This window comes from Euleptes europaea, chromosome 11, assembly GCF_029931775.1.
Source record: "Euleptes europaea isolate rEulEur1 chromosome 11, rEulEur1.hap1, whole genome shotgun sequence".
NCBI classification, from domain to species: Eukaryota; Metazoa; Chordata; class Lepidosauria; order Squamata; family Sphaerodactylidae; genus Euleptes; species Euleptes europaea.
The window spans coordinates 52,049,120-52,075,090 of NC_079322.1; the positions used below are offsets into that span (position 1 = coordinate 52,049,120).

The window sequence follows — 25,971 nt, forward strand, 5'->3', positions numbered from 1 at the left end:
TGGAAGAGCTTACAGTTTCTTCACAGTGACTTGGAACTCATGAAAGATCCTTCAATAGTCCTTAAACTTTAATTCTCTGCTCTGAGCAAAGCAATTTCAAGTAAGGTCATGCTTTTCATGTTGCCCTCCTGGTGAATGGAAAAAATGCTTCTAAACAAGGCAAGAGCTTGGCAGGAGGGGACACAACAACAGTATCACAGGTTTCTCAACAGCAAAAAACAATATAATCTCTCTACTTAGCGAACAATGCAAAATATATATTATATAGATATAGGGATGGAGCCAAAGGGCTAAGAGTGGAATATTTTTCTTTCCTGCTGTAGCTCTCTGTGCTCTCCCCAAATAGTAACTTGTGGGGGTTGGGGCCTTTCAGGAACAGGGCAGGGTGTGATGTAGTGAGAATGGAGAACTGAAGAAAATGTCCTCCTTTGTATGAGTAGAAGCTCCTTTCCCCAGACACGAAGTATGAGCCAAAGGTATCTCGAAGTAAGACGAACCCTATGGTCTGGATCTAACACAGAGATATATAAGCCAACATAGGTATTGTGACTTTTAAACCTCTGCTGCCCAACCTGAGCCACCAGTGTGCTGAACTAGAAATGAAAATACAAATAAGCACATTGTAATCAACATTCTATTCTTTAAAATATTCCATCAACTGCTTCCTTTAAGCAAGAGAAATATTGTAATTGAAACTTTGATCGAAATATAAGATACTGTTAAATGGTAATCAATTGCAAACCACCTTAATTTTTTTTAAAAAAGCTAGCCCAGTGCTTCCAAAAAAAAGAAAACTAAGATGCTACATGTAAGATTAATGAATCCATTTATAATGTCTGCAAATCTTTTTTTCAATCAAGTTTAAGGAAAACATGTACATAACTCATTTTGTTTCCAGCGTTCTAATTTCCTCCTCACAGAATGTTCTGTATTGCAAGTACTACAGAGAAGCCAATCTCCCAGCACAAATTCATTTTCATGTCACAGTGAGGATTAACTAATGCAAAACGCTCTAGATTGGCATGCAGCCCTGCAATGAACGACAAAAAATGAAGCGACCACAGCACAAGGCCACATCTGTCAGTCTTAATAACAAAGAGAATGCAATTCAGCACTGTCATGGACAATCCACAGCAAGGTTACAGAAAAACAGTATTACCCCTTTCAGAAAACCACAGCTTGTTGCTAGCTGATGTGAGCATTGCTCCTTCTAGTGGCCAGTCCCAATAACTGTCCTGCTAGGATTATAAAACTGACACCATCTTTTGATTTGTATGAAAATGCAGACGATGTACCCACATACAATCTTGCAATGGAAAAAGAGTCCTTTACCATGAGTAGAGCTCTCGCTCTCATCCTATAGTCAAATTCAAATTTTATTAATACTCTCAATGACCAGCTAGAAAAAACCCAACATATACACTCATCCTATAGATGGACACTTTTTTAAGCTCCACAGGACATGCAAGGGATTTCATGCTCAGTGGGGTTTTAACGGAGCTGGTTAAAGGAGCACCACCTCTCCCCTGCAGGTTGGCCTGTTCCTTTGATGGGCAGTTGATGATTCCTACTTCTGCAAGGGATGGCCAATAGCAAGGAGTTAGGTTTGTAGAAGACACTGAGTGTGGGGATTCACACCTCTAGCATAACAAAAGAAAAACTTGAGGAATTCGCACGATAGAAATTAAGTTATCCACCAGCTAGCAGCAACTTTATATGTATTATTATTGGCGACCCAGTAGGGTTTTCAAGGCAGGAGACATTCAGAGGTGGTTTGCCATTGCCTGCCTCTGAATAATGGCCCTGGTATTCCTTGGAGGTCTCCCATCCACATCCTATCCAGGGCTGACCCTCTTAGCTTCTGAGATCTGACAAGATCAGGCTAGCCTGGGGCTATCCAGGTCAGAGATGATAGGTATTATACAGAATTCCAAAGAAGTAGCTGTATAAGCAGCAGACAACCCCCCCACACACACACAAAAGAAAATAAACCATTTAAAATTGAAGTAGTAAAATACAAGGTACAAAATATAGGTGTGCAAATATCACATAAACCATCTGGAGCCTACAAATAATAAAACAATGAATATACTCCACCTATGTTTACAAATTATGACAACGCCATTAAATTGTCAATGATGTAACAGTAGGGGTTTACATTCAGCAAAAGCCAAACCGAAAAATACCTGAAAATTTTCATTTCAGTACTTTTCGGGGGGGAGGGTTACCGGTTTAAAAAATGGTGGCATTAAAAGGGAACTGAAAAGGCAGATCCTGAACAACGGCACTTTTTTGGCACTATTTGGGGCTGCTTTGGCCCTGCTGCCATTTTTCCCTCTTCCTCTCCACTTCCCTCCCCCCTTGCTTACCTGCTGGCTGAGTCAGATCCCCACTGACTGCCATCTCCAAAGTCTACAGACTTCAGAGGCGGCAGGGATCTGAATGCTGAGCCCCCTCGAAGTCCATGTGGACTTCGGAGAGGGCAGGGGGTGCAGAACTGAATGCCGGGCTCCATGAAGCCCTGCGTTCAGCACTGCGCTCCATATTTTTCAGGTTCAGATTTACTAAACCTGAAAAACTGATTATTCGAAAGAGCCAAATCGCTTATATTCAGCTTTTTTTGAAAATTTTTGTTTATTAAACCGAAACCCGAAAAATACCGTGTGTGTACAGCCCTATGTAATAGTGCACAAGAATTCTATGTATAATGCAAATGATATAAGGCTCTAAAATAAGGAGCAAAACCAATTAAGAGATCTGTGGCATCTTAAAAACTTAAAAACTAGCAAATGTATTGTGGCCTAGATATTAGCCTTTGTCCGTGTATGGGTGGCTATCTTTCCCTGAGACAACCAGCCCACAAGGTTCAACAAACAAACTTTTATTTGTGGTTTAAACATAACACTGAAGAAAGTAAGATAGATATTACAAGATTCCTTTTCCATAGAACTTTTGAACAGTTTCCCTATTCCAGCATTTGGGATCATTTGTAACAAATTGACTTTTCTTTCCAGTTAGCTGTAAGCTGCTTCTCGACTCAGCTTCACTTAGACATCCTCTCACTCCCTAGATGCCAACTCCCAACTGCTGTTTTCCAACTGTCTCTCACTAACATTACATCAGCGCTAGGGCTGTTGATTCGGTTGGGCCTGAACTCAAAATCAGCCGAATTTCCCTTGATTCGGTGGTTTTTAGTTCGGGACAAACCGAACTCAAAAATGGTGGGCAACTGGGGAGGCCGAATTCAGCGAGTTCGAGAGTTCACGAATAAATCCGGCCAATTCGGGGCCGTCAGTAAGCAGCATAACCTTCAGTAAGCAGCATTCTCCTCCCCCGGCCAATCGGTGGCCAAGCTGGGTCTTCTTCTAGCCAATCAGTCAGGATTGAGTACTGGAGGAATCAGCTGATGTGCGGCCCCGCTGGGGAAAGAGAGAGAGAGGGAAATCCTCGTGTGTGTGTGCGGGGGTGCTTGTGCACATTCGCTCCTTTCCGTGGCTGCAGGGGGCGCATTTTGGGGGGTACAAACCCCAAACTTTCAGGGGATATTTAGACAAGCCTTCTTAAGAGACCCCCCAACTTTTGTAAACATTGGGTCAGGGGGTACCGAGATATGGGCTCCCCCCCTTTTTCTTTCCATGGCTGCAGGGGGCGCATTTTTCGGTGTGCCGACCCCAAACTTTCAGCGGAGCATCAGACAAGGCTTCTTAAGAGACCCCCCAAGTTTTGTAAACATTGGGTCAGGGGGTCCCGAGATATGGGCTCCACCCCTTTTTCCTCTCCCCCCTTTTCCATTTCCGTGGCTGCAGGGGGCGCTTTTTGGGGGGTGCAGCCCTCAAACTTTTATCATAACTTCAGACAATCCTTCTTAAGAGACCACCCAAGTTTTGTAAAGATGGGTTCAGTGGGGGCAGAAATATCGGCTCCCCCCCTTTTCTCTTTCCGTGGCTGCAGGGGGCGCATTTTTGGGTGTGCCGACCCCAAACTTTCAGCGGAGCTTCAGACAAGGCTTCTTAAGAGACCACCCAAGTTTTGTAAACATTGGGTCAGGCCCCCCCGAGATATGGGCTTTCCCCTTTTCCCTATTGGGATGAATGGATCACCCTCGAGAGATGCATACATATGGATCTCATATTGGATACAAATGGAATCATATTGGATTACCCAGCCTCCCAGCCCCTCCTGATGGAACAGAAGACAGCCACAGTAAGACCCTTTTGGGGGCTTTAATCTGTAATTTTTCTTTTCTGTGTGTGTGTGGGGGGGGAAAGCAGAGTCTGTGTGTGTGTGGGGAGCGAGCAGTTTCTGTGGGTGGGGGGGGAAGCCAAAGGGGGCTTTTGCCGGTTCTGCCTGGGGTGTGTGTTCCCCCTCCAGTCTCTCTCTCCCTGGTTTGAGGGGGGGCTTCATTTTTATGTCTTCAGGTTTTCCCTCATTCATAAGATCAGTTAGGTTATTTTGATGCTTGCTCAAAACTGGTTTTCAAATGGTGACTTAAAGAATGCATCTGCCTGGTCCCAAGTCCAATGCAAAAGGAGAAATTCCACCCCCTCCTGCTCATTATGCATAGCTAGCTGCCTCTGTCCCTTTCCATGGTTTGCAAACTCCCAGGTGTCAGGTGTTGCTTTGCACTGTTGCAAAGGTGTTGCATTGCGTGCTTGTGTTGCTTTGCAGTTGTATTGTTTTGCAAAATTCTTCACACCTGCCCCGCCCTTTGCATGTTTGCAAAGGTGTTGCTTTGCAGTTGTGTTGCTTTGCAAAGTTCTTAGCACCTGCCCCGCCCTTGCTCTCATCAGCTGTTTGTCGGGGCTGGGAGCTTTGTGCCTGGGCGGCAAGCTCTGCTCAGAGATGCACATTAAGGGTGGGGGGGACCCCTTTCGGGGCCCATATCTCAGCCCCCCCCCGACCCAATCTTTACAAAACTTGGGGGGGTCTGGCAAGAAGGGTCCTTTGAAGCTCCTCTGAAAGTTTGGGACCTCTACCCCCAAAAATGCCCTCCCAGAGCCGCGGAAAGGCACGGTTGTGTTTTTAATGGCTTTATTCGGCCGAATTTTTTCCCCGAACTTTGAATTCCCGCCGAATTACACAGACCCGAAGTGGGGGAGTTCGGACTTCGGCATATCCCAAATCTAAACGGGCCGAATTCAGCCGAATCCGAACTATACCGAATTTTTTTTAATTCAACAGCCCTAATCAGCGCTCATTGGTTGCTCCTAGGGAGAGGCGGGACCTAATCTGCCCATCACGGCGGGGAAAAAATGAATTAAATAAATATGTGTTCAGAAAACTCCTGTGACATATCTGCTGCACTCTCTCACACCTCCTGACCTCTTAGACCAGGCCTAACCCATCTCACACAAGATTACTAGAGAAATATATAAAGTTGTAAAGCATTCTGGTCACAAAAATTATTATTAAAACAATGGCGGATAAATAGCTAATGCCCAATCCAATCTGGAAGGAACTGCTCCTTGAACTTAAATGTAATATCTGTTAGACTCCAACTGTGAGAATCTCATCTGAAATGGGACCATCTCCCCTCATCCAATTACAGTACTCTGATACTGCCAAAAGAAAAGGAATTGGGTGGGAATAGTCCAATTTGACCAGATTCCAATAGTCTACTGCTGTACCACAAGATTAAAGATTGCAATATATCCTCCTCTAAAAACACGGCCAATTCCCCCAAATGCTCTGAAACTACCAGAAAGATTGTTCTTAAAGTTATTTCCAAGATCTGTTAGAAGATCATTCTCCTCTTCCCACCCCTAACCCGGTAGCCTAAAACTGGACTGACAAATTCGTTAAGACTGAAGGCTAGTCTTTTAAGTGCATTTCTTCTTTCAAAATTACCAGTAGATTAAAAAAAAAAACAACTATGATTTTAGCTTCCCAAATGGAATCTTTGTTCAAAAGCCACAGATCAATCAAGTTGTAATGTCAATTCCCTAATAAACCACAGGGAGCTAGACATACTGACATTAAAATAAGACCTATTTTACCTGCACAGAAGAAAAAGTAGTTAGAAACTTAACAGGGCAATTTCAAATCCTATTTCCCTGTTTCTTTTCTTAATGTAAAGCACTGCTTATAAAAAACTCCGGAACACTGGGCTTGGCTGAACACTATTGATCCATTCCACCACAAGCATGTTTAGTGCATGAAGCTTGATATTAGCGGTTTAAATAAAAACACACCTTGGTTTACTGAGTTTAGAAATGGCATAGAATTGTGGAGCAGATGTCATGGTTTGAAAATTCGAATGTAAAAAAAATAACCATTAAGAATATGGCATCCCAAACACACCACAAAGAGTGTTTTCATACCCCGTTAGAAGCCAGGACATCTTCAGTCTCATCATCCTTGTTGTCGGCTGGGATTTCAAACGGGTTTCCTCCATTACAGTACTGCTCAAACAGCGTTACGGTTCTTTCTATTTCTGAAGCAGGCTGCTTGCTCGGTGAGACAGAAGGAGAACGTGACTGGGCCATGAACTTAAATTCCTATTAATATAAAGAGAACAAAACCGGAACATTCGGCCATGTTGTTTAAAGACAGCTCATTATTATTAAAAAGCAGCTTCTGGTCAAATGCTACAATGTTTTCCATCTAGCTAACAAGACTTCTGTTCTTAAATTTTACTTAAGGGTTCATTTGATGCTTGTATAAACTTAATGCCAGTTACCTCAGACAAAACGTGTTCTGTATTTTGAAGTGAAACTCGTTCAGAAACATAGGTTAAGTTAATTAGTGAAGTACTGTGATGAATTAAGTGATCAAATTTTTAAAAATGAACTCTGTGAAATAATGTCCCTCCTTTCAGAGCTATTTTACATGCGACAATTGCAAAACTGTAGGACTGCATCCACAACTGCCCTTACCCAATCAGAAGACAATTCCACTCATGTAAAGGTGGAGAGGGTGTCTCTAAGCTTCATGAACTCTCACCCCAGAGCAACAGCTTCCTATGCTGTATCCCATACTATTCCCAAAGGCTTCCTAACACCCACAAAGAGATATTCGAGGAGCACAGCTAGCTGGACATATGGTCTCTAACACGTATGCTTTAAAAGGACATTACTGTGCATGGAATTGCAGCTTGCAACAGGCCACCAAGAGTGCTTTTCAACAAACCTGGTTGACACATCTCTTTTCTGGTGTTAAGTATATCACCCACCGCATTATAAATAGAACAGGATTCATACTGAAAGCACAGACAAAGAATTTTAAAAATCGTTTCCATTATGAATATCTTCAGAACCCACAAAAGTACAATACTCAGATTGGGGTGCTGACCATAAACAACCAAAATGATGAGTGGTGGCTATACTAAAAACCAAGTGTAGTTTTCAGTTTGGAGCAAGGCTGATTTTGGCCAGGTGAACTGAACTGTAGATGTGCTCATATTTACTCCAAGATCCTAGTCATACATTATCAGAGCAGTTAGATTTCTTGCTGCTCCGGTAATATCTGTAAAAGAGAAACCGGATGGCATGCTCTCCGCTGTCTGGTAATAAAAGTGAACAAAGTAATCTACAATCAAAATGGCCCCTATATCAGTCCAGTAACATATCAGTCAGCCAAGAGACAGAGACACACACAGAGATTTAAGGACTCTGTGCAACCCAAAACAGAACTAGACAGACAAAAGTCAAATTCTAAACTTATTCCTATGGGACTTGTTGAAACTTCATTCCAACCCCCCTCCTTTATGCTTTTGCTTCTCCCGCTGTGATTTTTATGCAACCAAAGAGAACTGCTCTTGGGCTATCAAGTGTGAGAATTACATTAACTCAATAGTATTCTTTGTATCTTTATACTTAGGTCTCACTTTGAGCCACTGCTGTCAAGCCAACTTTGATTGTACACAAGTGACTTCAGTTGAAACGCAAGGGCTGAAACATGCTTTTCTGCAATTCCTTTGAGAGACTTTGTATTTTATAAAAGCAGCCGCTGGGGCTGAGATTGAAAGAGGAATATCCTCATACGGGAAAAGGGGACCCTTCTCGACTCTTTCTCCTCTGAATTCCTGATGGGAATTCATCCCTCCCTTCAGTTGCTTTTACCCCTGCTACCGGGGGGGGGGGGGGGGACCACCCAGGAAATTCCTGCAGCAAAATGGTGTAACAGGAAAAGGTTAGAAAGCCCTAGTGCAGCAAGGCCATACATGCATCCTTTGCCAAACTTTTAACGTGGTTGACACTTACATGCAGTTGAAGTATGCTGAAGCTTGATTTAACAGGGCAAAGCTCCCATGTTTCATTCTCTAAGAACATTCGTAGCTCTTCGAGGCGCGTTCTGAAACAAAACATGTCATGTCAGCAAAAGCACACTCCTCCTACACAGTGAATAAATGAACAGAAAACTGTCACATTGGGAAAAAGTTATAACTGGAGTGCAGTTGTGCTTCCCTTTGATATTTCCCCCTCTAATTTCATGACAGTAATCAAAGGAATTATGTACATCCCTCACTCTATCATACGCACCACAAGCTGGACGCCCTGCAGATATGAACAAACACAGAGAACTGGGTGAGATGGAACAACAACCCTTTAGATGCTGGCTGTTGTAAAACTAATTGTAGCTCGTCCATGTTGCAGTGGAACTGACAAACAATATATATATGTACAGTTAGGTGCAAACAGCACTGAGAAGCAGGCTTCACCAAGTGGGCAACGTGCTCTGCAGAGCAGCGCAGTGGATGCAACAGTGTTTCCCCTCTACTAGAAAAAGGCATATTGTGCAACAAACTCTGCGGTCCTAATCCTGCAAATTAAGCCTGCAGCTGTATAGTTCACTTTGCATAATTTATCTGGCTTCCAAAATAATTTTTTTTTTACATTTTTTAAACATTTCTCTGGAAAGAACTGTAGCCAGAAGTCACCAAATGTGAAGAAACTGGCTGCCCCCTCTTAGATTTAGTACATCTTGCTTCTGTTGTTTGCATTATCCTGCTAAGTAGTGAGGAAAACTGTACCACATTCAGAAATCTGGAGAAAAGAGTAAAGCCAGGTAAGAATATTTGTCTCACCATCTTGCAGGGCAATATAGGTAGCCATCTCCCAAAAAGTTACTTGTACACTTTGCTTAAAGAAGAACCCTTAACAAATAGCTGTCCTCTTCTATTTCATGCACACATTAAAACATCCATTCCACGTTTTTCCTTTGTTTAGTATTGAATAATAAAATAGCCATGTTGTTCAACTGTCAGAAGCTGGCCTTTTGAAAAATATGTCTAAATAGTTCTATCAGAAAACTGAAGAAAAGGACAATGTGTGAGAGAGAGAAATTTAGTAGCAATTACGGATTCTCCGCAAGGGCGCCTCAAAGCTTTTTTTAAAAAAAAGCCATCACCCTTATTCTCAACAAGAAATGCAGCAGTCACTACTTCCCAATCATCCTATGAAATCACTGTATAACTACATAAACATTGCTACATAAACATGATAATTATTGTTGGCACACTGCAAGAAGCCACGTGTACAGAATTATTGCAATTCCAGTCACTCTGCAAAAAAAAAAAAAAGTGAGGAAGCATAGTTTTCAAAAGGTGCAGTAAACAACAGTCTCATTCACCTTTAAAGAAATCATTAACTAGTCAACAAGTGCACTGCCACTGATATATAAAAGCAACAATGTAAGCAGTGAGCAACACAGCAGTCACAGATGGTTCAGTGTGCCAATGGATTCCAAAGTTTGAAGCAAAAAGATGGAACAAAAGTTATTGAGCTTAATTACCAACGGAGGCAGAAAAGTAGTAGTAGTAGAAGAGTTGGCTTTTATATGCCGACTTTCTATACCACTTAAGGAAGAATCAAACTGGCTCACAATCACCTTCCCTTCCCTACAACAGACACCCTGTGAGGTAGGCAGGGCTGAGAGAGAGTGACTAGCCCAAGGTCACCCAGCTGGCTTCAGGTGGAGGAGTGGGGAAATAAATCTAGTTCACCATATTAGTGTCTGCCGCTCGCATGGAGGAGTGGGGAATCAAACCCGGTTCTCCAGATTAAATTCCACCACTCTTAACCTCTCCACCATGCTGGAAAACAAAGGCAGCCTCTTATCCACTAAACCATGCTGGCTTTTGAAAACAAACCACAGGGCACAATCAGGAATTCATTCTGCGTCCCGAGTTGGGCTAGAGGGTTGGATTGAAAGGTTCTGTTTCACTAGCAGGGGACCCTTCCTCTGATGCAAGGAATCCTCTTTCAGTGGAAGAAGACGGTTCCATCAGATTAAGGCTACTCATCCTGAAGGAAGGCTCCACCTTTAGTGAAACAGATCCTTGGATCCAACCCATGATTCCAAGCAAGAAGCTGCAATGCCATTGAAGCAGAACAAGAAATCTCCTAAATTAATGTCCTAACTCTCAATTTTCTGGATATCAGATATGATCCTCTTCCTCAAGAAAATCATAACCTAGTTTTGCCACCACCAAATCAAATCAGAGCCTTCTAGAATTCTTTACCACTTTGACCCTCCACAAATGGTACACCTACTAACACTTAACTATCAAAAATAATGGCCCTTCCCATTAATATGCTTTATGCACTCAGTCTTCCCTTTAGTGTTCATGATGCCCTACCTACATTATAGTTTAAAGTTCGCATTACAACATCAACAGCCCACTTGTTCACATATGTCAAGATGAACAATTGAAAAACCATGCTCTCTGAACAGTTCCCACAGAGGATAGCTTTTATGTACTAATGCATCTTCAAAAGCATTTAACATTTTCTTATTAAGCACACAATGGAAAACAAGAACTGTATGTGCTGTTACTAGAAAAGCCTAAATCTCTTAAGAACATTATGTGATTCAGGGTATAATACATGAATAGTGCACCTTTTCACCTTCAATAGGCTATGGAGATGCCGCTAACTAAACAAATCATTAGAGCACCCACTCAACATCAGTATCCAATGGTCACCACTGAGGACTATTTGCTCAGATTAGCCAAAAGAACCTGGACTAAGTTTATTTGTCTAACAATTATCAACCATTGCTCTCCCCTGCCCATATAACTACTTATATCAGCAAGGGTTGAACAGATAGAACGTTTGTAGTATTGTATTCTCATCTTTTCTGCAAATGCAGTTATTACAACAATTGTTTAATCTATACACACAAATATATAATGTACACATACACACACATTCAATATTCTTGATCTAATTCTTCATTAATAGGGTTGAAAACCCCCCAGAAAAAAACCCAATAAGCACTGGAGATTTAAGTAGTACTATATGCACAGTAGTTCCTGGATCAGAATCTGTGAATCAGATTGAAATGCATTGCTTAGACCAGCTGTAACCCTTAAGAAAGATTGTGGATCTTTCCTCTTATTGAAGGTGATCTGATCTGTTTAAATGCTTTTGATCAGGCTGCTGATTACTCATTTGATGGGAGTTTCTTCTAGTTCTTAATAGAGTTCTGGAACAAAGATGCTGCTATTGCATTTAATTTGACCCTTAAATTTAGGCATATGTTTTATATACTAACCTCTTTAAAAAAAAGCCACCTCAGGTGCTTTATTTTACAAGAGCATAAAAGTGAAGCATTAAAGAGCATGTGCAGACAACACTTTTTAAAAAGGGGGGGATTTAGCCCCCCATTTGATTTTTAATTTCAGATTTTTGTGCAGCCTCAGGGGGTCCCGAGTCTGCAGAAAAACATGTAGGGGGAAGTGTATCCCCTATCTGCGTAAGTATCCTCAGGCAGAGGGCACACTTGGGAATTAGATATACAGATAATGAGCAATGGTCCTTGAAAGCCCCTTGGTATATATAATGGTTAATATGTTGGAGTAGGACCTGATAGATTCAGGTTCAAATCCTCATGAAGCTTGGCTAGTCTCCCTCAGCCTAATCAAGCTCACATATTGTGAGGGGAAAATGAAAGAGGAGAGCCATCTCCACTCTGAGAATTTTGGAGGGAAGGCAGGATAAAATGTAGCAGGGAGGTAGGTGGGATACAGGTACTATGAAGAATGGGGAAAATTACTTTACAGTAACAAAATATACTACAATAAAACATCAAATTTCCACTGTAGTTAACCATCATGTGCCATTTTCAAAAAATAAGATTTATGAAAATAGTTTTTTTTCAATTAAAAACATTATAATTATTATTTTAAAAGTGAATATAACCCCTGCAGTGTGGTCAGTTTTACCTGTGATAGTTCTTGAAATAATTAACACTTTGTTTTCTAACTGATTCTTGCAAAACTTCTGACTTGCTGCCACAGAATTCTTCTCCAACTTGCATCAGTCTGTAAAAAAAACATTTTTTTAGTTATATGCTTATTTTAGCATTTAGAAGTCAAGAACTGTTACAGGAACATTTATTAATGCCGGGATAATTTCCATCCCCCTTGCATTTATTGCCTTCCTAACCCCATGGAATATAAACCTGTACATAAAGCCTCCTTCTCTCTTTCTTATTACATGTCATCTGTTCGTATCAACAAGGAACCAAAATGCAAGGAGACATCTAGCCAAGCAATTAAAATATGCAGTGCTCTGGAGTCTATGCAGATTCCGCACTCTAGTAACTAATATGCTTATTCATTGTCATTTTCACCTCAGGGAAGAAACTGAAGCATCCAGGCAAGTCACAATGAATCCCTACATTTGGAATTCAAGGAAAAAGAAAATTTCTATGGAGTCCCCATTCACACAACGCATAGTTAAATTGTGGAACTCCCTGCCCCAGGATGTGGTGATGGCTGCCAACTTGGAAGGCTTTAAGAGGGGAGTGGACATGTCCATGGAGGAAAGGGGTAGCTATGGCTACTAGTTAAAATAGATACTAGTCATGATGCATACCTATTCTCTCCAGGATCAGAGGAGCATGCCTATTATCTTAGGTGCTATGGAACCCAGGCAGGATGGTGCTGCTGCAGTCGTCTTGTTTGGGGGCTTCCTAGAGGCACCTGTTTGGCCACTGTGTGAACAAACTGCTGGACTTGATGGGCCTTGGTCTGATCAAGCAGGGCTTTTCTTATGTTCTTATGTCTCATACTTTTTTGCCCATGAACATTACTTATAATTTATAGGACTTACTGAAAAGACACACTTAACTACAAGACATGCCATATCAACCACTGTTGTAGAGCCTCAATAGTGTGTTTCTGCTGACAAGGCACTCTGATGGTTAACCGAGGCTGTGGACATTTTTACATTTAAATCCTGTATATTGCCTTGGCTCCCACACCCCATTCATCCTTTTTTTCTGAAGGACCTTTCACAGCCAAGTGACAACTCCCAAAAGATCCTAAAGGAAACTTTAGGTTTTAATTGGTTTAGCCTGTAGTGTAGATGTCATCTGAGGCGACCCGAATACATCTGAAGGAATTTGCATTTGCCTAACACATGACATGGACAACCTGCTCTACGAACCAGTTCATTCAGAGTATTTGGTCCTACACTGTTCTAGTCCAGGGGTCTGTGGGCACATATGGAATTCTGACATGGCACAGGGGGCACAGCAACAAAATGGCTGCCGCAGGAGGTGGAGCCAACCACAAAATAATTGCCACAGCTTAACTTCAGTAACACAGTGTAGATTCTCATGCTGTGGTGGCAGCTGCTGCCAAAGCAACATTCTAAAAACTCTGCACTGCCAATCAACTCTCCAAAAGTCAATGAGAAGTCCTGCTGGGCAAAATTCCTACCTGGCCCCACCCACTTCCTAAAAACACTTGGCGGGCGCAAGAAAAGGTGTCACGGGTGCCACTGCACCCACAGGCACCATGTTGGGGACCCCTGGTCTGGTCTTACCAAATTAAATCCTCCTATTCATTTTGTCTCTCATTAATTGGACTGACTGAACTCTAAGAACTGTTTTGATACTGGAGAAAAAACCCACAATGATCCACTTTGTCACCAGTACAACTCAGATATATTAAACAGAGCAGGGATAACTGCACCTTCACATACAGCCATTTATCACTTAACTAAATTCTTTAAAAATACTGTTAGCTTTTTTTGTATTGCAGGACTTCTCCAAATGGATGTCTCCCCCCAAATACCTGCTGATAATATCCAGAACAAAGATGAAATCATCATATTTGAAGTTAGACATGTCAGTCCCCAGCAAATAGGTCTTCACTTTCAGCTGAACATCCTACAAAATACAAACATACTGAATAACTCCAGACTATTTAACACATAGTTTTGTATTGGGCACCCATAATTATATTGCCACTGGGAATAAACAATGAAAACCTTTTAAAAGAGCTTTGTATTCATCCTTAGGTTCAGTGCATCAATGGCCAACATATTTTTTATTGTGAAAGGGGTGGAGAATTTAAGGGCAGTTACTCAAAATCGACTTTTACAGTTATTAAGAAATTGTGGCCTATTCAAATAAGAGAGCCTGTGGCTCTATTCAGACATTACAAACAACCATTAAACCACATTTTTTTGCACTCATCTTGGTTAATCTGCCAGTAGTGCAAAACTGCCCTAACCTGGATGGCCCAGGCTAGCCCGATCTCGTCAGATCTCAGAAGCTAAGCAGGGTTAGCTCTGGTTAGTACTTGGATGGGAGACCACCAAGGAATGCCAGGATTGCTATGCAGAGGCAGGCAATGGCAAACCACCTCTGCTCATCTCTTGCCTCGAAAACCTTACGGAGTAGCCATAAGTCAGCTGCAACTTGACAGCACTTTCCACCCCCGGGGCACCATAGTTTGCTCATAAATCCCAGTTAGTCTGCTGCTTGCCTCTTTTCCCACCTCAAAGCAGAATCCCTGGGTGCTATCCCAAATTTCCTTGGATTGCAAGGTTGCTAGTGAAGCCTCGCTTTTAAGTTGGCTGCAATAAACAGGAGAGCAACAGGTAGTAGGAACGGAAGCTAAGCCTCCTCCCTTGCTCTAGGCCAGGGCTGGGGAACCTTTTTTCTGCCAAGGGCCATTTGGATATTTTTGACATCATTCACGGGCCATACAAAATTATCAACTTAAAAATTAGCCTGCTATATTTGGTCAAACATTTAGCCAAGAGGCCCGACTGGAGACGGCTCCGAGTGTCTGCCACATAGAGCGACTCGCTTTTGAGCTCTGCCGTCCACAGCTGGGCCCAAGAGATTCAGGCAGGGCAGCATCCTTCCATGCTAGAGATCTGCCAGGAACCATGAAGGGCCAGACCAAACGATATCGCGGGCCTTATACGGCCCCCAGGCCTGACGTTCCCCACCCCTGCTCTAGGCTGAGAATAGACAGTCTCCTTCCCCCATGAATTCCTGAACTTTTAATCCCTAAGACAAAGTTCCGTACTTCCCCCTGTCTCTTTTACCATCTTGTCACATTCCCTAATCTCTTTTTGAACACATGAACCTGCCTTGTACTGAATCAGACCCTTGGTCCATCAAAGTTAGTATTGTCTACTCTGACCGGCAGCGGCTCTCCAGGGTCTCAGGCAGGGGTCTTTCACATCACCTGCTTGCCTAGTCCCTTTAACTGGAGATGCCAGGGATTGAACCTGGGACCTTCTGCATGCCAAGCAGATGCTCTACCACTGAGCCACGGCCTCTCCCTTTTTCCTCTTAAGACATAAAAGCTCAGGAGGTAACATGTGGCTGTGGCCAAGAAGGTCACCCACTTGCTCTTGCTTGGACACTTGCAGTTGGACACCAGCTCATTTCTCTCCCACTGACTGCCCATAGGGCCTCACACTGCCCCACCTACTTTTATCATTATAACAACCTAATAAGGAAGGCTGGACTGAAAGGGTGTATGGACTAGCGTCATTCAATTAGCTTTATAGCTGAGTGGGGAGGGGCTGTGGCTCAGTGGTAGTGCATCTGCTTAGCCTGCAGAAGGTCCAAGGTTCTATCCCTGGCGTCTCCAGTTAAAGGATCTGCAGTATGTGAGACCTTGGAGAGCTGCTGCAGTGATATGCATGTGCTCCCACCATTTTAGGGGAGGGGCTGTGGTTCAATGGTACAGCATCTGCTTGGCATGCAGAAGGTCCCAGGTTCAATCCCCAGCTTCTTCAGTTAAAGGAACCAGGCAAGTAGGTGATGTGAAAGACCTCGACCTGAGACCCTGGAGAGCTGCTGCCGGTCTGAATGGACAATACCGACTTTGATGGACCAATGGTTTGATTCAGTATAAGGCAGCTTCATGTGTGTTCATGTGAACCTGGGCCTGTCTGATCCTATAACCTGACATTCAGAGCCTCACTAAATTTTAGCTCACACCTCACACCTGCAAAACAGCTTCAGGTTTACTATATAACAGAACCTCAATAAGGCTCACTAAATTCATCACTTGGGGAAAACAGTTTTTAAAGAGTAAAAGCAGTATGCTGCCTACAAATATAGGAAAGTGTTGCCCTGATCTTTATTTCCTAGAGAACATTTTACTGCTTCCTTAATATAAACTAGCAACACCTTTTCAAGAGCAAACAATGAGAAGATCTTTTGAATTCTGTCTTAAAAGGACCTTAGGCAAAACACTGCCTAGAAAATAAAGGTCACTGCAACACCTTAGTTTGCATACGTTATGCTATTTTAAGATCGTGTATAATTTGAATGTTTTTTGAATAATCTTTTAATGTCTGTTTATAGAAAATATAACTGCTGCAAAAACAAGCCCAGCTTAGCTAGATACTACAAACAGACTTGAAGAGTATATTCCTACTTGGATTTTTAGCACAGAATATTTTTGAAATAACTATGGGGGAGGGGGCAGCCAGTTGCCAGCTCCAAAAACAGACCTGCCATATTCGTGAAAGTCCATGTTCCAATTTCTTTTTCACATAGCTGCGGTCAAAATTGGTCTCTTCACCACCCATCGTATTGTTTCCATCTGGAAAAGAAATTTTAAGTATTTTTCATTTAAGCTGCCAGAAAAAAAAGAAACTGTTTGTTTTTCTTATGCAAGCCCAAGTAACATATTCTCTGTGCTCTTCTCATTTACTCTGCTTGCAAGGCTTCAAAACTTCAGAGGCAGAAATCCAGTTCTTAAAATGCCATTCACTATCGCTCCCCTTTCTTGCAAAGTGTCCTTAGAAGTCTCATTCTGACAAAACTAGGAGTATTTTATTTATTGATTAAAATATTTCTACCACACTTTTCCTCATGGCTCATACAGGCTAAATGTTTACCAAGGTAACCCCCAGCCATCTGGTTTCCGGCCACCCATTTGTTTCTTTACCAAAAGCATCTCTTCCCCAAATCAAAGACCCAAATCCTGGCTTTCCGCAACCTTACTGGAGCAGGAGAACCCAGAACCAATTAATGTCAAAATAGGAAGCTGCTGGCCTTGCACCTTACCAACAGTTTGTGATTGGCCCCAATACCCAATAGCAGCTATTTTCTGATTGACCTTGGCCCTCCATGGCAGCCATTTTGTGATGGTGTCCATTCTCTGTTCTCAAAATTCTAGAAGTGCCCACAGGCTCAATTAGATTGGTGTAGAGCAGGGGTGTCGAATTCAATTGTTACGAGGGCCAGATATGATATAAATGTCACTTGGTCGGGCCTGGCCATGACTTGCCAGCCTAGACTGAGAGTGGGGGACGTCTGCCTCGGCTGGCTTGCGGGCCTGGTAAGATATCTCAAGGGGCCGGATCCGGCCCTCGGGCCATATGTTTGATGTCCCTGGTTTAGAGTATGCCAATAGTATAATGCTTCATTGAACAACTGTTCCTAAACCTGCTGGACCCCTAAAGAAACAAGAGGCTGTCAAGGTAACTGTCAGACATGAACAGAGGAATCCTAAACAGTTATACCCTTCCAAGCCCATTGACTTTAATGGACTAAGAAGGGTGTAACTCCGCTTAGGGCTCCATTGTAAATCACCCAGTTTTCACCTTCTAATAATAATTAAAAAAAAACAGAAGCTCACCGGAGGAATGGTTATGAAAATTATAAATCGTCACAAAAAGGCTACAATCAAACCAAATGGGCATTTTTACATAGGGTTTCCTATTGCAAGTCATTCTGCTGCTCACATAGATAAAATATACTGGGCCGCCATTGTTTGACTGAAGGGGAATCTGGGAGCGCATATTTCATTTCAATGCTGGTTTCAAACTGCAATAGCCATTGCCTACCAGAAGGTGAAGCAGACGCATCACAATCACATTTCTCGTGCCACTCCATGGTGCGATAGTAACTAAGCATGACCTCCCACAGAGCTTTGCAGAGGTCAGCAAGGCAAGGAATGTAGCTGTCTGATGTAATGTGCTGCAGAAGACACGGGGGGGGGGAAGCTTTTGAGATTTTCATTCGCCATCTAATTTGAAAGCGTTCACAAAAATGCAAAATTAAAAATGACACAGGAAAAAAATGTAAGAAGCAAAACCGACACGCGATACTTCCCCAAAATTTAAAAACGCACAAGTGGCATGCCCAGGAGAGGTAGAGACGAGAGCACAAAGGGGGGAAACCCTCTGACCCTTCTCATTCAATATATTGGGTGGAAAAATACATACATAAATACTTTCATGTTTTTAGTAGTAATTCCAGGTCAACTGCAAAATAAATCTGTTTACAGAAATCAAACGAAATTGACAAGTTGCCAGCAGTTTAGTTTAACAATTCAGTAGTAATTAGTTAATTTTACTCTTCTCAAACAGCAGAAAATTTTAAAGACACTCATGAACATTTACAACTTTGCTAGGGTACTACAGAGCACAATTAACAAAGTTATACAGGTGCCAATGACTAAAATTCAGCATGAGCTGGCACTTAGAAAACTGATTTTTCCATGCCTAGCAATAAACATGCATGAACTCACAACATACGAATATTTAATCACTGATGTTTTTAAAAGCTAACATTTTGGTATTTACGCTTTCATGAGGTCCTTTGAAAAGGAAGAATGGAAAGGCTGTTAAGACTGGATTCATATTCGCTTTATCCCCAGCCACAAGATTTGCCCCATTAATCTTTAATGGATAAAGTCCATGGGGAACTATGTGGAACAAAGATTCAGGATGTGCTAAGTTCACTGAGCATACAAATTTGGCAAACCTAAAAAATTATATTTGTTACATTTTGAAATACTCTGGATTCTGTCCAACAAACCAAACAGACAGAATGTCATCTAAGGATGGCCTAGTCTCAATTACTCAAATTATCATTAGACGGACTGTCTCTCCCATACTATCCGGCCCACCAGTTAAGATCTGCTTCTCAAACCCTGCTCTCTATGCTCCTGCCTTCAGATGTGAGGCAGGTGATGACTAGTGACAGGACTTTTTCTGTGGTGCACCTTGCATCAGGAATGCCCTCCTCTTGGGCTCACATGGCACCTGCTTTACTTTCTTTTAGATGCCAGGCCAAAGCATCTTTTTTTACCCACGCTTTTAATTAGGGGTTTTATCTTATCCAATTTTTAATGGTCTGCTTCTGGTTTTATGGATAGTTTTTATGTTGTTTATGTCCAATGGTTTGTTTTTATATTGTGGTGATTTTAACTGTAAGTCGCTGCAAGCAGGACTATAAAGAGGTGGCATAGAAAAAATCCTAAATAAATAAATAAGAGCTTGAAACTGCATGCTTTCCTCATAAATTATCCTGGAATACAAGAATTACACATCTTTGCTTTTTACTGGCAGGAGGGTGAGTATCTGATGATAATATTGCATCCTTGATGGCTATTAGTGGATTAAAGGTATGGGCAATAAATTTTAAAACATTTATGTAAATCTGGAGTCCTTTTCAAATCCCTTATTTTTCCCCCCATGTTATATCCGCATAGCAGAATAATACAGTAGGTGTTCTGGGCAGAAAAAGGCTTTACAACTCCTTTTAGCAAGGTGCATGCACATTCACTAACATATGCAAAAACGTTTCAACCACCATCCATCACTACGTACTGTGCAGAGGTCCTTGTACTGAAGCTTCTGGAATTTGGTGTCCGTGTTTCCAGCACACAGCTCTACATACCCAAGAACCACTTGGAATACTGTGTTGTGTATGGCCTGAGTAAAATGCATATGTAGTTGGTCCATCGCTGTCTGATGAGAGGAGGAGGGAAGGAAAATGCATAATTACAAAGTCAGTTCCCTGCTTCCTGCACATTTTCTGCTGGTGAAAGAGGGAAGACAGCTCCTTACGCCCTCAAAACAGTTATTATAGGACCCTCACATATTAAAAAGCCATGCCAGATGGGGCGGCAATGATAGGGGAATGCCCACCCCTCCTCTCGAGCCAGCAGAAAAACTGGTAAGATCCAACCAGACGAGATCTTTGTAGACACCAGCACCAGGAACCACTGTTAGAATTGTGTATTCCAGAGGAGTCCTTAGTTTGTTCCTCCACAAAAGTTAATAGCTCCCAAAGTACAAAATTATTAAACATACTGGCAAACATCAGTAGATACTGCCCACAGTACCAGCCAGCCAAAGCTCCTTTGGCAGGAGGCCTTAGGATGTACTTCATCAAGATGCCCTGCAGGTTAAACAATACCACCTCCAGCTTCAGTCGCAGCAACTTTGACAAAGGAAGATGAATGGATACTAGATGTGCAAGTGGCAGAGAGTATCTCATTCTGGAAAGTACACTGGGCGGGCTTTTGCATAAGTAACAGTCAATAAGCCTTACAGCAAAAAAGACTGAAGATTTCATAATTCAGATGGAAAACCAGTTGGCTGTGGGATAAGGGGTGGCTAGAGGATGAAGGATTGTTTCCAATGTGAAAGTGGAGAACAATAAATCCTCTTGTGATCTAGTAAATCCACAATTATTTCTGCCACCGGGGAAAGACCATTTAAGTAAACGAAGGCAGAGACAGCTAACTGCAGGAGCAGAGTAAAAGTGCAGGAGGTGGCTGGCAAATCTCCCATTCAGTAGGTCCGAATGCCAGCAAAAGAAATCTCAAGCGCTTTCTCACGGATGTATCAAAGATCACTTCTAAGTCACCTTAAGGAGCCTAAAACTATGTCAGCTAATTTCAAAAGGTAGATCATAAACACAGAGTTGGAAGGAGCCTCCAGGGTCATCTAGTCCAACCACCTGCACAATGCAGGAAATTCACAACTACCTCCCCAACCTGTCCAATGACCTCTGCTCCATGCTCAGAAGATGGCAAAAAAAAAAAAAAAAAACACCTCCAGGATCCCTGGCCAATCTGGCCTGGAGGAAAATTGCTTCTTTACCCCCAAGTAGCAATCAACATTAAGACAGGTATGTAAGGAAGGGCCATGAGAGCCAAGCACTGACACAACCCTTCCTGCCCTCCCTCTCATGACCTGCCTAAGTTCACAGAAACAGCATTGCTGTCAGATGGCCATGTAGTTGGCCATATAGCCTCTACTTAAAAATCTCCAAAGAAGGAGAGCCTACCACCTCCCAAGGAAGCATGTTCTACTGAAGAACTAGGAAGTTCTTCCTAATGTTTAGCCAAAAAACTCTTTTGATTTAACATCAACCCGTTGATTCTGGTCTAACCTTCTGGGGCAACAGAAAACAACATCCTCTATAATGACAGCCCTTCATGTACTTGAAGATGGTTATCATCTGTGCATATGGAAGGCACAAATAGTAGGGTAAGGATGTGTAACTGCTGAAGAATGCAGGATCAATCACATTACAATAATCAACTAATGTGAGTTGGGTTTCTTTCAGATGTTCTAAGTATATTTTTCTCCTGCAGTGGGTATGCCTCTCAACCTGGGACCCAATGACAGACTATATATCTGGAATTTAGTATAATTAGGAAAGGACCATAATGCAGCAGTAAAGCACTTGCTTTTGCTGGCTCAACAGTGCCACCCTAAGCAGATGAACCCTTCTAAATCCACTGAAGTCACTAGGCTTAGAAGGTTGTAACTCTGCTTAGGACAGCACTGTGAATCACTGAAATCTCCAGTCAGAAGTGAGAGGAAGCCCTTTCTCTGCCCGAGACACCTTGGAGAACCACTACTAGTCAGATAATGCAGTGTTGAGCTAGCTGGATCGATGGCCTCTGTAAAAAGCAGTTTCACAGACACATGATTAGACAGTATTTGTATAAAGCACATTTGTACATTTTGGTAATTTTTGTTTTGTAACTGCCCTTTACCTTCAATAGCGGGGAGGAAGAGCCAAAATAATTATAAAGACTAATCCCCAACAAATCAGCACATGATTTCAAACCAAGTATGCTAACCTGTGTTTTTCCCAGCAGTCTGTAAGCTTGCTGAACCTTGGTATAATGGTTGATATCAAAGTTCTTGCAGATTTTGGAAAGCGCAACATCTAACTGCTCCTAAAAAGTTTGTTTTTTTTAAAAAAGGGAACACAAAGGAACGATCTGTTATAATTATACAATATCAAACTACAATTCATGTTGAAATGTTCATTCTCCCCCCACAACCAAGCAAAATGCTATCTGAATAGCTAAAGCCACTCAAAGTCAAGATGCGTAAAGCCTCCCTTTCTGTAAAAATTCAAATGAGCTCTCACCTCAATTTGCTCCAAAGTGTCTTGCAGTTTTGAATTCAATTCACTGCAAACAATAAAGTCCAACATTAGAACCTGTCTAAAACCAAGCCAGTATGTTATATGAGCGTTTCAGGACAAGGTGAATGTTCTAGCACCGTACTTTAATTTGGCACATCCTTTCAGGGCAATTTTTTCTGACAATATATATGACTCTTTGTTCTCATAACACTATGTGATGATGGGACACTTTTTTCCTCCAAAAGCACTTCCAAAAAGCCTCAATTATTATCATTCCTTAAAGTGGTAGCACTGGTCCTTTTTGCACCTGCTTTTTGCTCCAGCTTGGCTTCTTAAGGTTTTCCCCCTCCCTTACATACAGTAAATGGGGGGCCACGGCCCAAGACTAGGGAGCCACAGAGGGAAGTGAGATGTGAAGAAAACAGAGAAGTGACCAAGAAAAGAAGAAAACAGAAGTGAAAAAAATAGAAAACAGAGAAGTAGAGTGAACAGAGAAGTGACCATGCTTCCCAGTGGATAGATCGCCATGTGCACTCTGCGGCAACATCGCTTCCGCTTCCTTCTCCCTCCCACTTCCGCGCTCTACCGCTGTGTTTGTATGTGAACATTGTTGATTATTACCATGTTGTATTCCCTTTTTGTGGGGTATTTTTTTTAAATTTCAGTTTCCCAATAAGAACTGCATGTGTGCATTTGTGTGGCTGTTTATGCTTCTTTGTTCCTTGGCTATTTACAAACAAAACATTTAAATAGCTACCTTTCTACCGGTAGGACAGGGGAGCCACAGGAAGGAAACAAGGTTGGAAGGGGGCCACGGTCGAAAAAAGGTTGAGAACCACTGGGATACACTAGCGCATATTATGCATATAAACAAAGACAAAGGTTTTAGCTTCCGTCATAAACGTATCAGCTATTTCAACAGATTTGTGGTGCTACAATTGTAGCAACATCATAACCGTTCACACTGTTGGAAGCCAAAACTGGTTCACTACTGGAAGGGAGAATTACTTCCTCTGCTTAAAAACCTCCTGGGAAGGAGAGCTTACCACCTCCCGAGGAAGCTTGTTCCACTGAGGAACTGCTCTGACTGTCAGAAGTAGTAAAATTTCATCACAGCATTGTCATTCTGAAAATACTTAATAAAGCTATCCACAGTTCACAATTATACATTAATTTAAAATACAAAATGCAAATCCATCAAATTGGGTTTTACTTATCCCCCTAAGTTAAAATTAGACCTATATTTGAGGAAACCTTTGAGAGGCGAACTTTAAGTGCTATTGCGCACAACCTAGCTGTGGATAACTGTTAGAAAATTCTTCCTAATGTCTAGACGGAAACTCTTTTGATTTAATTTCAACCCATTGGTTCCGGTCCGACCTTCTGGGGCAACAAAAAACAACTTGGCACCATCCTCTATATGACCGCCCTTCAAGTACTTGAAGATGGTTATCAGTCTTCTCCTCTTCAGGTTAAACATACCCAGCTCCTTCAACCTTTCCTCATAGGACTTGATTTCCAGACTCCACTACCCCTTGGATTCATTCCTGTCAACTTCACACTCAGAATGAGACTACACCTCATAATAATCTTTGCCACCTCAGGATGTTTTGAGATTTAAGTCCAAGGAACATCAGATGCAGACTTCCTGTTGCTTCCATCATGGCACAAATCAGCAGAATCCAGACCTAGCGCAGGTATCCGTTTACCCAGCTCAGGAACATTGCTGATGTGCTAGTATACATTACACAGCCACTAGGCATTACAAAATTATTACAAGTGCTGTTAAATATCTGATTCAGTTCTAGCAGTGAGGGGGGAAAACAGCCAGGAAGAACAAAGGAGAGAGCTGTTACTTTACAACCCCATGTTCTTTCTTGCAACTATTTCCAAACTGAAGCTCACACTTGGAAGCTGGGAACAATATGTTATGCTTAGAGCTGATTATTTTCAGGACAAATTGTTTCTTTGGTACACTGCGGTACACTGCATATTATAGAGGGGGGGAATGTAGCACAGATTCTACTTAGTATTTCAGTCAATTTACTCGGATATGAACAATACGCACAGTTCAAATCCATAACATGCAACCAAACGAAATTTAACAATCTCTGGGCAAAATGATTCAATTGATGAAAGATGTAATTAAATATAGTAGCAAAAGTAATTTGTGGAATTTACTAAGCCAATTGATGAAAGCATTTTAAAAGGGCTCAGTTTATCCTTGCCAATATTAATCTCACAGTGGGGGGGAGGGAGCAGCACCAAGCCAATATAGAGAGCAGTAGAGGCAAAGGTGCAAGTCACATATACTGGTGGGGAAATCCGGTTACAGACATATCTACAGCACATTTCAAGTAGGGTCACCAGGTCCCTCTTCGCTACCGGCGGGAGGTTTTGGGGGCGGAGCCTGGGGAGGGTGGGGTTTGGTGAGGGGAGGGACTTCAATGCCATAGAGTCCAATCGCCAAAACTGCCATTTCCTCCAAGGGAACTGATCTCTATTGACTGGAGATCAGCTGTAATAGCAGGAGATCTCTAGCTAGTACCTAGTGGTTGGCAACTCTAATTTCAAGGGAAATTACATGGATATTAAAAAGTAAAAAGCTGCAAATTATTAAAAGAATGCTGCTTAAGAAACATGGGTGCTCCCTTGCTTTTTGCCACAAACCAGCGTTAAACTGTGGTTTAGGCTCAGGTTTTTGAGCAAGAAACAACCCCCAAACAAAACTACAGCCTTGACTCTCAATAGATCATAATGGCTGAATAAGACTTCCCTGTGCAGAGGCAGAATCTCTCAATGCCAACTGCTGGTGAGCAGCATGAGGGGGAGGCCATGACAGCTGTTTGCCCACCAGGGAAAACAGATACTGGATCATTGGTTCAATCCAGCAAGGCTCTTATGTTCACTCTTGGCTCTGTGTACAAAGGAAGGTGGGAAGGAGTATGTGAGCCCAAGGATTTCAAGCTCATTCACATGAACTAATTTTGGCTTTTTCATATCTGAATGCTGCCAACTTCTGCTGCAGCCATCAACACTTTACAGTTTTCTTCTTGCCTCATTTCTAGGGACCCCCCCTCCCTGACCCAGCTATATCTTATTCCAAGATCATGCTATTCCACAGACAGGGCAAGTAAAAGAGCACACTTGGTAAATAAATCTCCTGGGGAGAGGACTCTTTTTAATTTTCTCACAACAACTAGGGTTAGGAGTGATTAATTTAAGTGATGAAGCTAAAGCTAAAGTAAGTAGGAGTAGAACAGGCATTTAGACATCTGCTGTGACCCAAAAGTCAGGTTGAGTCAGGGGCTTTCCTTACCTCCTTAAACCCTGTGAGGTAGGTCACTATTAGGTTTACTGTATGACTATATTCAACTGTGAATGGAAAGTGGCAACCAATTTGAGCAGCTTGTTCAAGTAGATAAGGCTCAGGTACCTAGATTTATGCACTAAATCTGTACACAACTGTAATACATTCTGCAAAGGGGACACATTTTTAATAACTGGCCTGATTCCAGTTGAGGAAGATTACACCATGCAAATAATGTGTTTCACGGGATTATAAAGTCTACCGGG

General features: G+C 42.1%; 1 protein-coding gene across 1 annotated transcript in view; it reads right to left on the minus strand.

The window, feature by feature from the left end:
• VPS50 (VPS50 subunit of EARP/GARPII complex) overlaps nt 1-25,971 on the minus strand; it is a 98,546-nt gene that overhangs the window by 43,630 nt on the left and 28,945 nt on the right. Inside the window, exons 10-18 of the mRNA XM_056857582.1 lie at nt 22,399-22,441; nt 22,103-22,201; nt 19,830-19,970; nt 18,060-18,192; nt 16,719-16,810; nt 14,027-14,121; nt 12,167-12,265; nt 8,202-8,292; nt 6,321-6,497 (exon numbers count right to left, since the gene is read on the minus strand). Coding sequence (XP_056713560.1) covers nt 6,321-6,497; nt 8,202-8,292; nt 12,167-12,265; nt 14,027-14,121; nt 16,719-16,810; nt 18,060-18,192; nt 19,830-19,970; nt 22,103-22,201; nt 22,399-22,441 — 970 coding nt within the window. The remainder of the gene's footprint in view (nt 1-6,320; nt 6,498-8,201; nt 8,293-12,166; nt 12,266-14,026; nt 14,122-16,718; nt 16,811-18,059; nt 18,193-19,829; nt 19,971-22,102; nt 22,202-22,398; nt 22,442-25,971) is intronic.